This window comes from Eschscholzia californica, unplaced genomic scaffold (assembly GCF_041429995.1).
Source record: "Eschscholzia californica isolate CP2 unplaced genomic scaffold, dmEscCali1.0.p SCAF_1, whole genome shotgun sequence".
NCBI lineage: Eukaryota > Viridiplantae > Streptophyta > Magnoliopsida > Ranunculales > Papaveraceae > Eschscholzia > Eschscholzia californica.
The window spans coordinates 14,921,442-14,937,334 of NW_028238198.1; the positions used below are offsets into that span (position 1 = coordinate 14,921,442).

General features: G+C 33.4%; 1 protein-coding gene and 1 non-coding gene across 2 annotated transcripts; both read left to right on the forward strand.

Moving 5' to 3' along the window:
- Positions 1-1,237: 1,237 nt before the first annotated feature.
- On the forward strand, positions 1,238-1,309 carry TRNAT-UGU (transfer RNA threonine (anticodon UGU)). The gene has a single exon. It is a non-coding gene; the product is annotated as a tRNA-Thr (tRNA).
- Positions 1,310-8,717: 7,408 nt separating this feature from the next.
- On the forward strand, positions 8,718-9,637 carry LOC147564435 (uncharacterized). The gene has a single exon (XM_086665889.1). It carries the CDS (start codon positions 8,792-8,794, stop codon positions 9,281-9,283), a length of 492 nt encoding a protein of 163 aa, XP_086522015.1. The 5' UTR covers positions 8,718-8,791; the 3' UTR covers positions 9,284-9,637.
- The last annotated feature ends 6,256 nt before the right edge of the window (positions 9,638-15,893 follow it).

Here is a 15,893-nt window from a genome sequence, read left to right on the forward strand (position 1 = left end):
GTGGCAAGATACGAATCAAACATGTTATACATCGAACAATATACACTTTCTTACTATCCTATGGTGCATATGGAAAACCAGGTGTGACAATTGCTTCCAATACTCCATCACTTCTACGAGCACTGTAATTAACACGATAATGTCATTCCCAAAAAACATTTTACCTAGGGAACGAACAACTCCAATATGTATGGAAAAATGGAAACCTCTTCTTATCCATACTTAAAAATTAATGTAGATGCATCTTTTACTACCATAACGACTAACATTGAAACTAGTCTAATAGTTCACAATACAGAATCAAAATTTATAGTAGTAAAAGTGTCTTCAGCTAGAGCACGTAACAGTGAAGAAAGCGAAGCAATAGTAGTTCTCAATGGTCTCTATTGGGCGTACGAGACCAATCAAAGTTGTATTATACTTGAAAGCGACAACATCAATATTATCAAACACCTGAACAACAAGCCACATCAAATCCAGTAGCAATCAAAGATCCATATTAGCAGAATCCAAGACATGAAGGCTAAGTTTGATAGTGTCAAGTTCATCCACACAAAAAGGCATCTCAATCCACAGGCAGACAAATATAGCGAAGTGGGGTCGGAAGAAGGATCAATCTAAGACATGGAAAAATGTAACTTATTTTCTAGCGTCAATGTATTGTAATAATACTTTTGTTAATCAATGATATGCATCAGTTCATAAAAAAGAAAATGTAAGTTTGCTCAGGTTTTGCATATACAAAAGATTGTGAAATCTCTCTCACACATATTATGCAAGATCTAAATAAATGTTAATTTGCACAAGTTCAAAAATAGTTGCGTGAGTTTGCACCAAGAGTTGAAGCCTGATAAATATTCACATCTATTTTCAACCGAGGCGAACAAAATTTTTGACCTAATTTCTTATATACATTTAACATGCGTACGTATATAATATTAAAATCATAAATATGTAAAGTAAATCCATTTACTTGCATCACGAAATTCTTACATAATCTTTTGAACCGAGATATCTTTCAAACTTAAATTAATCATACTCCATTCTCTACAAAAAGTACTTGAAGGTTCGTATTCTTCATTGATGGAAGTTTTATTCGATTGTCAAATTGGTGCGATTTAGGTTGCAAAAGGTGAAACTTGTAGATACAACTAACCGAAGTTAGGGTTAATTGTGAAGGCAGAGTGGTGTACAAGTAAAACAATGTTACAGGAACCATTCTTCCTTTCCAACAAAAGCCCTTATAGCTCAGTGGTAGAGCGCCAGTCTTGTAAACTGGAGGTCCGTAGTTCGATCCTGCGTGAGGGCAAATTCAAGTGATAATTTTTATTTTAGTATAGAAGTATAATTTTCCACCACTCCTACGCTATTTTTTTCGGAAACTAATCTACCAAATCTCCAAAACGAAATTATTAATATGTAAGGTTGCACAAGTTCTACATATAGCAAAGTCTGTGAAATCTCACACATATTATGCAAGATTTAAGCACATGTTAATTTTCACAAGTTCAAAAATAGTTGCATATGTTTGCACAAAGATCAAATTATTTCAAACAGAAATAAGGTTTCTTGGCCATACCATCAAAGAAGGGACTATTTTCCCTATTGATAGAGCTATTACTTTTGCGGATAAATTTCCAGATGAAATCAAAGAAAAAACTCAATTGCAAAGGTTTTTAGGAAGTCTTAATTATATTTCTGACTTCTACAAGAACTTAGCAATTGATGCTAAGCCTTTATTTGACAGGCTTAAGAAAAATCCTCCTGATTGGACTAATGTTCATACAGAAGCAGTCCAAAAGATAAAATTAAAGATTAAGGAAATCCCTTGTCTTGCCATTGCTAATCCAGAAGCTTTTAAAATTGTTGAAACTGATGCTTCTGAATTAGGCTAAGGAAATCCCTTGTCTTGCCATTGCTAATTAAGACTTCCTAAAAACCTTTGCAATTAAGTTTTTTCTTTGATTTCATCTGGAAATTTATCCGCAAAAGTAATAGCTCTATCAATAGGGAAAATAGTCCCTTCTTTGATGGTATGGCCAAGAAACCTTATTTCTGTTTGAAATAATTTGATCTTTTTTGCTGACACAACTAAACCAGCATGTTTGATAGCATTAATAAATGCTTGAAGATGTTTAAAGTGTTTTTCTATATTTTCAGAAAACACTAGAACATCATCGATATAAACAATACAGAATGACGTATAAGGACTGAAAATGTCATTCATTATATTTTGAAATTCTGAGGGGGCATTCTTAAGCCCAAAAGGCATCACGTTCCACTCATAGTGGCCAAATGGAACTGTGAATGCAGTTTTGTATCTATCCTTTTCATCGATCTGAATTTGCCAAAACCCAGATTTCATATCAAATTTTGACATAACTTTGGCTGAAAATAGCCGATTTAATAAGTCCCTTTTATTTTTTCGCTCAGGATAAGACTAATTTGCTATTGCAAACATTTTTTTTTTGTAGCTTTCTTTTCGTCTGAGTGAAGACCAAACTGATAAGCTTCTGCTACTATCAACCTTATTATCATATATGTCATTGTCATCTTCGAAAGGTTGTTTATAGAAATTTTGTATGTGCAGACTGTTCATTAGAAGCTATGTTGATGGACCCAATGCAAACTGGCTCTAGGATGTACAAACGGCCCACAGTCACCGTTAAGCCACCTCTCGTATCAGAGATATGTTATAAATTGGCTTACCATTTGTACATATTGACTCAATGGTTGGGTATAAAATTTAAATATTTAAAGTCTGGTCAAGCAAATTTTTCAAAGAAAATGGAAGTGCTTATAAGCTTTCTGCTGGGCCCATTAGTTTCCACATGGGCCAGGCTTGATTCATTGTTCAATCCTACTAACTGCCAGATGCCCACCCTTCAAGGATTCTATATCTTTTCTATGAAAGTGATGAATTTACAGTTTTACTGAAAAAGTTCAACAGAAAACTAGACTGACCAAATGATAGGGGGCTAGGGTTCACACCCCAAAATCATTGAAAATGGAGTCTGTCCCCCTCTAAAACATGTCTAGAGACTAATCTAACTATCTTTTTTTTGGTTAAGATAGACTAATCTAACTAAACTCCTCTACAACAAAATTTCCTTTTTTGATTAAAGCCAGAGGACCAATTTTTAGTTTTTCACAAGTCTTCCTCATTTGATCTCCAAGAGGTGCTTGGTGACCTTACACAGTTGTTATTAAACTCAACCAATATTGGTTGCGCATCGTTCTAAAATAATTGAGAGGTTTTAAGTTCGAGTGTTTGAAATTGCAGATAACCTAAAGCGTTTTTTCAAATATTTTGCAAGTGTAAATGAAGTAAAGTTTGATTTCCATGGCCTTCCGATTTCCATGGCCTTCCAGGGTCTTTAATAGCCTCAACATCTATGTTTTGCACGTAGTAGAAGAATTGTTTGGTTTACCTGACAATATGTTTTATAGAGATGTAACTGATGATTCAAGAGGAAAGAGAATCACAAACTCACCGACCCCAGAATTTTGTTCCTCCTTGAGGAGAAATAATATCTTCTTGGGGTGCGAGGGTGTGTATTCGTCTGACCAAATTTTTTTTTTTCTGTTGTGCCGATTCAGAAAGCATTCAATACAATAAAATAAAACATGATGTAATTAGTTGTTGTTTGATTTATGTATATGATATATTGGTTCTTTATGATTAATAAGTGCGCCCACAAAAAAGAAGTCTAGCATTTCCGTCTCTGAAAGAAATAACTTACCACTAAATTAACCCACGTTAACTTACAAAATGATCAATTCCCACGTTCACTCTTGGCAAAATATAGGGGTTAAATTGGCTAGTTAATGAGAAATTGGGGGTTTAATTTTAATTAAAATTCCCAAGAGTAACCAACTCGGACTTCCTCATACATAACTGATAACTCACAAGATAACTTGAAATTCCTGGAAAATAGTAATTCAGAGATTCTCCTGCTGTGGAAAATATTCTTTAAACAATCTCTAAATTTTAAACCATGAAGAATAAATCAAGATATATTTATTTTTTAGGAAAATACTTCTTAATTGATTAATTCTAATATTATAACTTTCTTTTCAATTTCTCACTGTGACTTCTTTTTCACTTTTTGGTTTTTACCCTGACTTTAAGTAAACGATACTTGTGTAGAGAGGAATCAAGAGAATTTTTACAAAAATAATACTGTGAATGGTTTAGAAAGTGACAAATAATTAGGCAAAATCATGATTACAAATCTTTGATTAAAGTCTAAACCACATCATCAAAATAATTGAGCTAGTTAGATTACCTAAACCCCCTGCCTTTTTTCATACTGATCCAGTAAGCTATTTAGCTTTATTTTCCAAATGGAATTGAATTCAATTACCCTATCAATAATAGATTATTGAGTAAGCATGCAGCATATTTAGACATATCCTGAATTCTATAAAAATACAATTTTTTATTTTGGGAAATCATATCAATCTTGTTAAACACAATGTTGCTAAAGGTAATCTCACTAATAACATATTTTGGTAAGAGACAATGGCCATTTGAGTTTAACCTAAAGGCACACTTGGTGCCGTTAGGTCGTCGTTGACCGGCAATCTCCAGTCAGTGACCTAAATTCTCTTTTTTTTTTCTTTCTTCTTCCTTCATTTTCTTCAACACGAAAAAAGATTTAATGCCTGATTGAAAGCAATAAGATTTCAATGCTGATTGGTTATGTTTAAGTTCTCACTTACTTATTCTATGGTAATCATATGGGTTAGTTCCATTTTGCTCCCACCAACTCAAAGTTTTGGCCCAAAAATGTGCGACAGTTTGTTGGCCTCCAAGAACCCAAAAAATATTTTTTTTTACAGAAATACCCTTGGGACGAAAATGAAATCAACCTCAGAAAATGTCAAACATTAAGTCCACATCATCTCATTTTCTTTCCACTTCATCTCATCTCTTTTCCACTTAATCTCTCCCTCTCACCACACTTTACCAAGAAGGCCGCTAGTCGGCAACATTTTAGGCGACCCTATACAAATTTTTTTTTTATTTCATCTTCTTCTATTTTCTGCTTCCTTTTCTTAATTCTTTTTCATCATCTTGTTCTTTCTTCTCTCTCGTCTTCTTCTTCTACTTTTTGTTGTTCTTCTCTCTATTCTTTCTCTTCATTCCTATTTCGTCAGAGTAAGGGGGTGGATCAATGGTTTGAAATCTTTGATCCAGATAAAAAATCCCTTCATTTGAAAATTTAGACGAAGAAGAAGGAGAGATGAGGTGGAAATAGTTGTTTTAAAATATTTTATAGGTTTAGTTCTATTTTGGCCTTTAGGGTTTTTTTCAGAAAAAATAAAATTTTTGTCCTTGTGGGCCAAATCGAACTGCTGGACACTTATAGAGTCAAAACAGTGAGTTAGTCACAAATTGGAGTCAAAATAGATTAATCCTACTCATACTGTGATTATGTTATTTCAGTTTCACTTAGTATAATATTCTTAATTGCCAATCACAATGTAGTTAATAAAAAATTTGTAACAACTTTAAACATAATAATAAAATTTGTTGTAAATTTTATTAATCCGATCTTCATTTCTTATCCAAAAAAAAAAATCTTATAAAAACAACTGGGTTTTCACGTGAAGCGTAACCTCCTAATTAGTGGTAAAAATGGTTTAATAGCAAATCAAAAAGAAAACAAATAAATCCCTATTACCCAACGGGTGACCGCTCTTTTTATTCGCTATGAACAACCATAATATTTAAATAGGTTCCAATTCTGGCTAGTGAGATACTTGTAGCAGAGTCAACCCGTTAACACTCCTAATTAGTATCAATAGGGAGTATTAATTATGTTTAATCAACTAGATTTAGTTTAGTTTGTATGTTTTAAGATTAATGATCGTAAGATTAGACGTTCAACCCAATTTGTTTCCATTCTTGTTATTTATAAAATAAGAAAGTCTAAGTGATTATTTTTTTTTATGAAAGTAAGTTTTGTCTAATTTTATCAATCAGAATTAATCAAAGAAATGGTTGACCTATCAGTATCCAACTGACTTACAATGCATTGAGGAACAACCACCATTTCACTTGGAGTATTAAGATTGTTCTGACGACGTGAATGAGCTAATAAATGTGCAACTTTATTCACATTTCGTGGACAAAAAGAGAAGTACCACTTGGTCAGATTTCTCATGCTAGTCTTTATGTCAATGATCGTTGATCGAATCATCCACGGGATATCATCTTCAGAGCTCGAGGAAGCTTTCACAACGTTCACTGAATCTCCTTCTATAATGCAATAGTATTGATGCAAATCAGTTGCAATTTCCATAGCTAGTAGTGAGGCCTTTGCCTCTACTTCTAGTGTCGACGTTGTCGATGTTGAATGAACCAAAGCCATTATGAACTCACCTTTGGAGTTCCTGCAAACTGCTGCTATATCTGCTCTTCCATTTATATACCCAGCGTCGAAGTTGATCTTTAGCTCGTCAAAACCAGGAAGATTCCAACTTGTCCTTTCTCTTGGTGAGCTATTATCTGGTATACTTTGTACTTCGAAATCATCATTTAACTTCATTGCAGCATTTATAATTTGTCAACTTTCATGGGGTTGTTCTCCAAAGATCAATTTGTTCCGAACTTTCCAGAAGTACCATAGTACACAAATACGTAATGCAATTACCTTGTCATTCTCTTCACTGCCAACTAATTACATAAAATATCATAAAGTTTTCTTTCTCGCTCCAGCCTCAACTCTAATCCTCAACTCTAATGGTAAGCAAATCCGTGTTTCACGTGGCATATGACAAATTAGATTAATCCTAATCATACTGTGATTATGTTATTTGAGTTTCACTTAGTATAATATTCTTAATTGTCAATCACAATGTAGTCAATAAAAAAAATTGTTATAACTTTAAACATAATAATAAAATTTGTTGTAAATTTTATTAATCTGATCTCCATTTCTTATTAAAAAAAAATCTTATAAAAATAACTGGGTTTTCACGTGAAGCATAACCTCCTAATTAGTGGTAAAGATGGTTTAATAACAAATAAAAAAGAAAACAAATAACTGTCTATTACGCAACGGGTGGCCGCTCTTTTTATTCGCTAGGAACAACCGTAATACTTAAATAGGTTCCAATTCTGGATAGTGAGATACTTGTTGCAGAGTCAATCCGTTAACACTCCTAATTAGTATCAATAGCGAGTATTAATTATGTTTAATCAACTAGATTTAGTTTAGTTTGTATATTTTAAGATTAATGATCGTAAGATTAGAAGTTCAACCCCAATTGTTTCCATTCTTGTTATTTATAAAATAAGAAAGTCTACGTGATTACTTTTTTTTATGAAAGTAAGCTTTGTCTAATTTTATTAATCAGGATTAATCAAAGAACTGTTGGACCTATCAGCATCTAACTGACTTACAATGCATTGAGGAACAACCACCATTTCACTTGGAGTATTAAGATTGTTCTGACGACAATGAGCTAATAAATGTGCAACTTTATTCACATTTCGTGGACAAAAAGAGAAGTAACACTCGGTCAGATTTCTCATGCTAGTCTTTATGCCAATGACCGTTGATCGAATCCTCCACGGGATATCATCTTCAGAGCTCGAGGAAGCTTTCACAACGTTCACTGAATCCCCTTCTATAATGCACCTTTATTGATGCAAATCAGTTGCAATTTCCATAGCTAGTAGTGCGGCCTTTGCCTCTACTTCTAGTGTCGATGTTGAATGAACCAAAGCCATTACGAACTCACCTTTGGAGTTCCTGCAAACTACCGCTATATCTGCTCTTCCATCTATATACCCAGCATCGAAGTTGATCTTTAGCTCGTTAAGACCAGGAAGAGTCCAACTTGTCCTTTCTCTTGGTGAGCTATTATCTGATATACTTTGTACTTCGAAATCATCATTTAACTCCATTGCAGCATTTATAATTTGTCGACTTCCATAGGGTTGTTCTCCAAAGATCAATTTGTTCCGAACTTTCCATAAGTACCAATAGTACACAAATACGTAATGCAAGTACCTTGTCATTCTCTTCCTTGCCAACTAATTACATAAAATATCATAAAGTTTTCTTTCTCGTTCCAGCCTCAACTCTAATGGTAAGCAAATCGGTGTTTCTCGTACCATATGACACTTTCCGAATATAAGATCTATCACCTCAACTCTAATTGGTCGCAAAAATCTTATATCCCCATAACCATTTTAAATGACCCAAAACATCCTTTCTTTTGCTTGTGTACTCGCGATGACATCATATATACCAAGATTATAATAACTGATATATCCTTCCAACAAATAGATATACTATATCCAAAGGATTTTATCCAATCTCAAACAAAATATAGAGGATTTACCCTCATATCTTTATTTACACCTTTAGATCTCAAATTTAGGCTTATAAAAGCGAAGACAAGTAGAGTTCAAACTCACAAAAATTCTCCAAATCCAACTATCACAAGTGAAATAGGTTTATCTTCCTTGTGATAATGTAAACTTTTCGAAAAGATCTAAACAAGAAGAGGGTATTTCTGCAATTTTCTAAATACCAAAAACCTAAAAGTTTTATTTGTTTTCTTTGAAAAAAAGAAAATAATTAATTCTTTAGTTTTTAGAAAAAAAAAAAACAGTTATTCTTTCTTTATTAATCTTTCCGCTATAATATTTCCCCCTTAATTATCTCTATCTTTTCTCTCTCTCTCTCTCTCTCCGTTAAGAGTCCTTTTTCCAACCGCTCTCACTTCACTTTCTCTCTCTAGACTCCCTTGCTCTTTTCCTCTCTCTCTAATGGCTAATAAGATCCGAAAGATCGTTAAACTCAAACAAGTGATGAAGAAATGGAAGATTATCAGTTCTGGAAAACGATCTGATTCTGATTCTGATTCAGAAACAGATTCACATTCTGGGTCATCTTCTTCTTCATCTTATGGTAGTGGTTCAAATCGTCGGATTCCATCTGGGTCTCTGGCTGTTTATGTTGGATTAGAAAGAAAGAGATTTGTTATCCCAACTCGGTTTCTTAATTTACCGATTTTTGTTTCTCTATTGAAAAAAGCTGAAGAGGAATTTGGGTATCAATCTAATGGTGGATTAGTTTTGCCTTGTGAAGTTGGTTTCTTTAAAAAAGTTTTGAAACTTCTTGATAAAGATGAAAATAGAGTTAAAAAATTAGGGTTTGAGGAGATGGTGAATATGTTTGCTGAGGTGGATTTGGATTCTTCTTGCAGAGATGGTAATTATCATGGGTTCACTCCTCTGTTGCAGAAAACTAGGGCTTGATTTCAGAAAAAAGGGGGCAAAAAAAGGTTGAAACTTTAAGATTTATTTCAAGATGGTGATATTGGGGTTTCAACATAATTAGGGTTTGTAAAAAGTTAACAGTAAGTGAAGATTGATGGGTTGCTTTTTTTTTCTTTTTTTTTCCATCCATCATCCCAAACTGTAATGGAAATGGGTTGAATGTGATGTTGTTTTTCTTTCTTTTTAGTTTTTTAGGGTTTTCTTTTGGGGACATCAATCTGTTAGTGTCAATGTGGGGTGGTAGAAAATTTGACTGTTTATGTTAAGATGATGATCAAAAATTGTGAAATTAAATGAAAATCTTAATATTACAGTTATTTCTTTTTTTATAAATTTATTACTAGTAATCTTAAAGATTTTGTTATTATTTTATTTTCAGTTTCTCTTGGGACTAGTGTTCAGTATAAATACACATGTCAATGGATCATGGCATGATGGGTGTCGTCCAAGTGTATATGCTCTTGAATTTAATGTGCTTCTCATTTAATTCACTTCATTAATATTTGATTCTTTTCTATGACCTCCATGGAAGTTTTGAGGGGATTTGGAGAATACTGTTTTGTGGGTATTAGGTTTGGAGTGGGAAAATAAGTAATGTAAATTGGGTCAATAATAATATTTGACTTCCAATCGGTTAAGGAGAAAATATAAGACTTCATTCCCACCTCCGACCACTGCCTTTTTCTCCTCATCCTTCTCTTTTCTCCCCCTTTTCTTTCTCTATCTCTAAGTTTTAGTGAAGGGGAATGTTTCTTTCGCCGGAAAAGACAATCTAATTTGGTTTAACTCCACGAAATATCCTCTCTCGTTCGGGTTTAACTCTAAACAATATAATTTCTAGTTTGAGATTAAAGCCAAACTAGAATACGATGTGGTTTACGAAAACCAAATTGTCTTTTGACCTCAAAAGGGGGCCCTTCCTTTTGCTGAAAGAGTGAGAGAGAGGTGAAGGTGGTGTTGTTGGGCAGATGTAGAGATGGTGATGAAGATGAAGTTTTATTTCCTTCAAGTAATTGGAGCCAAACTTAATTGACTAAGTCTCGTATTCCCTTTTTCTCCAAGACGGATTTTTCCACCCAATTTTGTATTATTTGCAATTAACATTTCACGAAAACTATTACCAGTCACCAACTCATAGGTGGATCAGCCACACCCGATTCATGGAGCAACCGATTGACCCATAAAGAAACCTAGCACGATAACTATTACATTGTGCATTCGAATGGGATTATTGGATTTTACATGAAATGCTCTGATTGGAATATAATATTTTTGGTTATTTGTTAATATTTGGTTAACTTTTTTGCTTAATGTTCGAATAAATTTTATTTGTAAATAATTAATTACGGTAATAGAAATTTGAACTTCAAAATTTTTGGAGAAAAATTTCTGCTATATTTGATTTTTTTTCGTGTAGTGTTGGTTTAGCAATTTTTGACAATATTCAATTAATTTTATTTAGTAATTTTATCTAATAATTTTTTTAGAGTTGTATATAGAATTGAGAAGAAATTCGTTTACTTGATTTTTGGTGTTGGTTAGCAATTTAGGACACTATTTTAGTTATTTTTGTCCCTCAGTTGTCCTTAGCAAAATTGAAGTTGCCTATAGTAGCATCCAAAAAGAATTCACCAAATCTAACCCAGTATAGAATCTAATTAAGGTCGCTTAAGAAGGATTACCACTTGAACTAGCATTGATATTTTTTTTTGGAAACAAATTTTACTTTCATTCGTAGCAAATTAGTCCTTGAACACATAACCCGAAATGGGCGAAGAGTATAATACAAAGACGTACAATAAGGATCGTTAACCGAAAGAAGTGAGAGTCTGCTAAGACACAATATGTCAGTCAGTAGGGTTGAAACATCATTCGCTAAATTATAACTAGCATTGATTTATTAAGGCTAATTTGGCTTTTAGTTTATCTATTGGATCACTCAGAGATATTTATGAGTGTGTCCTACAATTTTGTAAAATAAAATACTAAGCCTAATTTAGCTATTAATAATGGTAAATTCTCTTCATATACAAAATTCTCCTCTTTCTCACTCCATACTTGATGGTTTGCTGTTGTTGTTCCTTTTTGTCTGATTCTTTCTTTTCTTTTTTCCGATTTGGTCTGATTCTTTCCAATGGTGCAAAGTTTTCCTTACAACTGTTAGGTTCACTTTAGTTGTCCTCACTTTTTCTTTTATTTTTCTCCTTCAATAATACATATTTTTTGTTATAATATTTTGATTTATATGAAACATAATTAAACATTATTTTAAATAATATTTCGGTAGAATACAATAAATTTTTTCCTACAAATTTTTTATGATATATTACATTTCATTAAAATTTCATTAGAATTATAATTACAACATAACACATTATATATAACGGGATAGAATGAGCACAAACAACTATAAAAGATAATCTTAGGCAGACCATGAAAGGTAATTCTAAAGACAACTTGAAAATACTAATTAATAATTTATTTACACGTAAAATTTTTATGGAACAATTTGAAGGTAAATGGAAATAAAAAAATAAAAAATAGAAAAGGAATAAAACTTTAACCTTTGAATTTTAGAGGAGATAGACAAACCTGGGCTAAAAGCAAATATCCAAATAATTAAAATGTATTAAAAAATGATTCATTTCAGTTTGGCCCTAATTTCATGGTCCCCAAGACTAAGACTTTAACATTTGATTTCTTTCATTTTTCTGGCTATCTCCAATCCCCGGTAACAAATTCTTTTTTTTTTGTTGAAAGACCACGGTAACAAAGGTTAGGAAATGATACACAGACCATGTGTATTCATCTTTCTCTTTCCTCCTTCCTTCTACCACTGCCACGACCATCATTTTCATCTCTGTTGCTCTTATTTTCTCGACGATACCTCTTCAGTTTGTTATTAGTAAAATAACTAAACACTAAAATATACTTAGGAAAAATGGGAATCACAAATCCACAACCCCTGTGGATTTGTAATACCTCTTTAAGGCGAAATCTTATTCCTCCCGCATTTCTGCAAGCTGAACAGAAATTTAAACAAAAATTTGGAAAGTGATTTTCAAGAATCACGTTCCGTTCTCGTGAGCCAAACATGCCCAAGAGTCATTACATTTACATGATATTGATACATCATGAATATAATATGAGTACATCATAAACTGAATTAGCACTACAACCGCCATTACTAAGACTTCTTGGACACTAAAGGGCTTATAAAGACCAACCATCTTGGGGAGTCTGAAAGCCCATCTAATCCCACCTAAATTTACTATATTTATTGCCTTAATTAAATGAGATAAATCATGGTGATGAACTACTTTAATTAAGATTCGATGCAGAACCACCATTAGCTTACAAGGGGGTGTCCAGCCGCTCCGTCAAAGGGTGATGGACTGTATAACTGTTATTAAAATAGAGAAGAAGTGACTTTTACCCCTTCTGGATCGTTGTACGGTATCCTCCCTGTGTTCTCTCTCTAAGACGTTGACAGTTTTCCTTCAGTTATTTCACTTGCTATATTTTTTTTACATAGATTCCAAGAGCCATTACGTTCGTTACATGACATGGATAGGGATGAGACCAGGATTTTAGATGTAGGAGGACCACTTAAAGTTAGTAAAAAATTTGAGAAACGAACTGCAAATACTATTTTCTACTTAAGATACATCAACTACTTGAAAACAAAAATCTAAATGCATAGTTAATTTTCCTATTTAGAAGGTTTAAGTAGTTCAGAAAATAAAATGAAGCAATAACCGATCATGAAATCAAGTAAACAAGAAATTTATAATAAAAAATAAATAATCACATTGAAGACAAGACATTTACAGGGTTCGATTCGTTAAACCTACATTACGGCAAACAACGAAACAATGATTTCAACTATAATAAGAATAACAAGCAAGATATTCGTGAGAATGAATAAGATATCTGTAGAATTTCAATTTATATAGCCACAGAAATCCTAATCACACCGATCCATTGTCTCACCGACTCTTTCCTATTAATTCGGAAATATACGTGAATACCCTCTACATTTATACCCCCAAATCATAGACTCTTTCCTATTAATTCGGAAATATACGTGAATACCCTCTACATTTATACCCCCAAATCATTTAGAATTTTAGAAAATCACAATTTTGACAATTAGAATTTTAGATAATTACAAAATGATTGTCTCTAATGTCTTAGAATACTCAACCTAGTTATGTTAGAATCATGTTTTAATATCTATTCAAGTATAATGTATAGGACCAGACTTGTTTTTGAGACCTTAAGTTGGAATGATATGTGATACTTGATTTTTTTTTTTGTGTTAAACTAGATTGCATTAATTAAAGCAAAAAATTATTACAATATCTATTAGCTAAAATACATGGAACGTTCCTCCACACTTTATTTCTATTATTTTTCCTTGCCCATCTAGCTAGTAAGTCAGTATTAGAGTTCAACTCTCTCCTGGTATGATTGAATTTGATCATTTGGAATTCCTTCTTATATTTCTTGATTTTCTTTATGTGGGTGAGAGATTGCCATTGAACTGCATGCTTGATGTTGTTCAGATGCTGGAATATGTGATACTTGATTGATATTAAATTGGAAAGAAAGATTAACTCAAGTATTGTTACCTAGTTATTGGATTCCTAAAGTAAGACTAGCTTTCCGCGTTTCTTCCTAAAATAAGAGAACTACCAATATGTCCTTTTCTATCTTTCCGTCTACGAGTTGTTAGAGTCTTTTTTCTCTTCTACGTGTAAAACATCAGGGTAATTAGGAAGAATAAATTCCCAGACAATTGACAAAGGAGAAGAGACGCGACGCATCACACACAAAAGGGTAAATTAGGAAGAGAAAATAACCGGGTAACCGTACATGTAGACAGAAATAGAACGCCTATATATTTCTCATATTTTAGGGGGCCTATCAGGAAATAACCCAGTTTTAGTGTTCTTAAAAGAAAGTGGGCCCTTTTCTTAAATTGAATTTTTCATGTGAGGAATAGAAAGTGGGTAGTTTTGTTGGATTGTGATTCGTACGTAAAAGTACTAAATTTACGGATCTCCAACAGAATCTAAAATCTTTATGAAGACTTTTCTTAAGATTATTTTACTCAAGTTGTTGGGAGGATTGTTTTTCACTTTTCCCATAATACCTGTCGGGTAAAACCACTATTGGTTTCTGAAAACCTGGACCTTTTGAGGAGAAACACAGGTTGGTTTAGAAAGAGAGAGGAACTAAAGCGTGCGTCTAACGGAGAGAAGCGTGAACTCAAAATCTGGCCTACTACAACAGGCTTCTATCAAATTAAGGGCTAATTCTTGTTTGTTCCCCCCTAACTATTTTCCAAATTTAAACTTGACTTTCTTGATTCTGTTAACTGTTAGAGTTAATTTTTCTTTTCAATTAATCCTTTTTAGTAGTTTATATTTTTAGCGTCTGATTGGTAGGCGTCTCAACTGCGAAGTACCGGTTCAAAAACTGCTTTTTAGTGCCTCCCGTTCTTCTTTTCTTCTTCGTTAGTCTTCTTTCTCTATCTACTATTGTGTTTCTCCGCTTTCTTCTTCATTCCTGGTCTTCATTTTCATTCTTTGATCAACAAGAATTTTTTTGCTCTTCCAAGATTAAAGAAACCATCACTTTCCTGCTTAGAAACTTATGGTGGGGTGCACCAAATAGTTAATTTATTTTTTCAAAGTTGTTGAGTCAAATATTGGTCATCTTTAACCAAGTCAAGAAGTTAACAGTTTGACTGAAGTATACACGTGACACTGATCACTATAATCATCAGGGGCGGACCGGACGAAATCCTAACATGGGAGGTCGAGTTTTCTAGGCACCTTGAGCCTTGCTCTCGTTTAGACATAAGCCAAGAAGAGGAATCAGATCAGTCCAAGAGCGGTGCTCTGGGTCTTGGAGCAGTAAAGGAGGTCGGCTGAAATCAACCCCGAACCTTGAGTCCCATTTTGTCTTGACGCACGGGGCAGGTGGATTCGAGCTAAGATTTACCTAACCTAAACCTTGACCTGATCTGAAGTCTGGGGGCAAAAAGATCTTCTAGAACATGCCCAATCTATTTGAGCTCTAGAAAAAACATAACACAAAGTTAATTGTTAGAGAATCAGTCAGTGTCATACCTGCTCATAAGATATTATCATCCTAACGATCGTCGACACATGCCTCTCCTCTAGGTCGGTGCCTTACCACCACATCATCTCAACCGATCAACAAGTCTATATAAGCATATCAGATTTGGCCTAACGAGGGATCAAAGAAAATTCAATTCTCCACTTAGACTTTGAATTCATTTTCCTAAAACTACAAAAATTCCCTACTAATTTTAGGGGTCAAAATGGTTTATGAGGTTTCGTAGACTCTATCTGTTTCATCAAATCCCGCAAGGAAAGTCCATCATCATCAAGAAGATAACTAAAAACCACTTTACGACATCTTCAAAAGTAGAATCAATATATATAGAATGAAGTCCTGCTGGCCAAGTATTTCCCTCACAAAGATATCACTCAAGCATGCAGAATCTAATTTGTTAAATATATAGATTGGTAAATAGGGAACGCGAAACATTTTG

Excerpts from the sequence above, each read along its gene's own strand:
- LOC147564435 (XM_086665889.1), top strand. The coding sequence starts at position 8,792 with ATGGCTAATAAGATCCGAAAGATCGTTAAACTCAAACAAGTGATGAAG.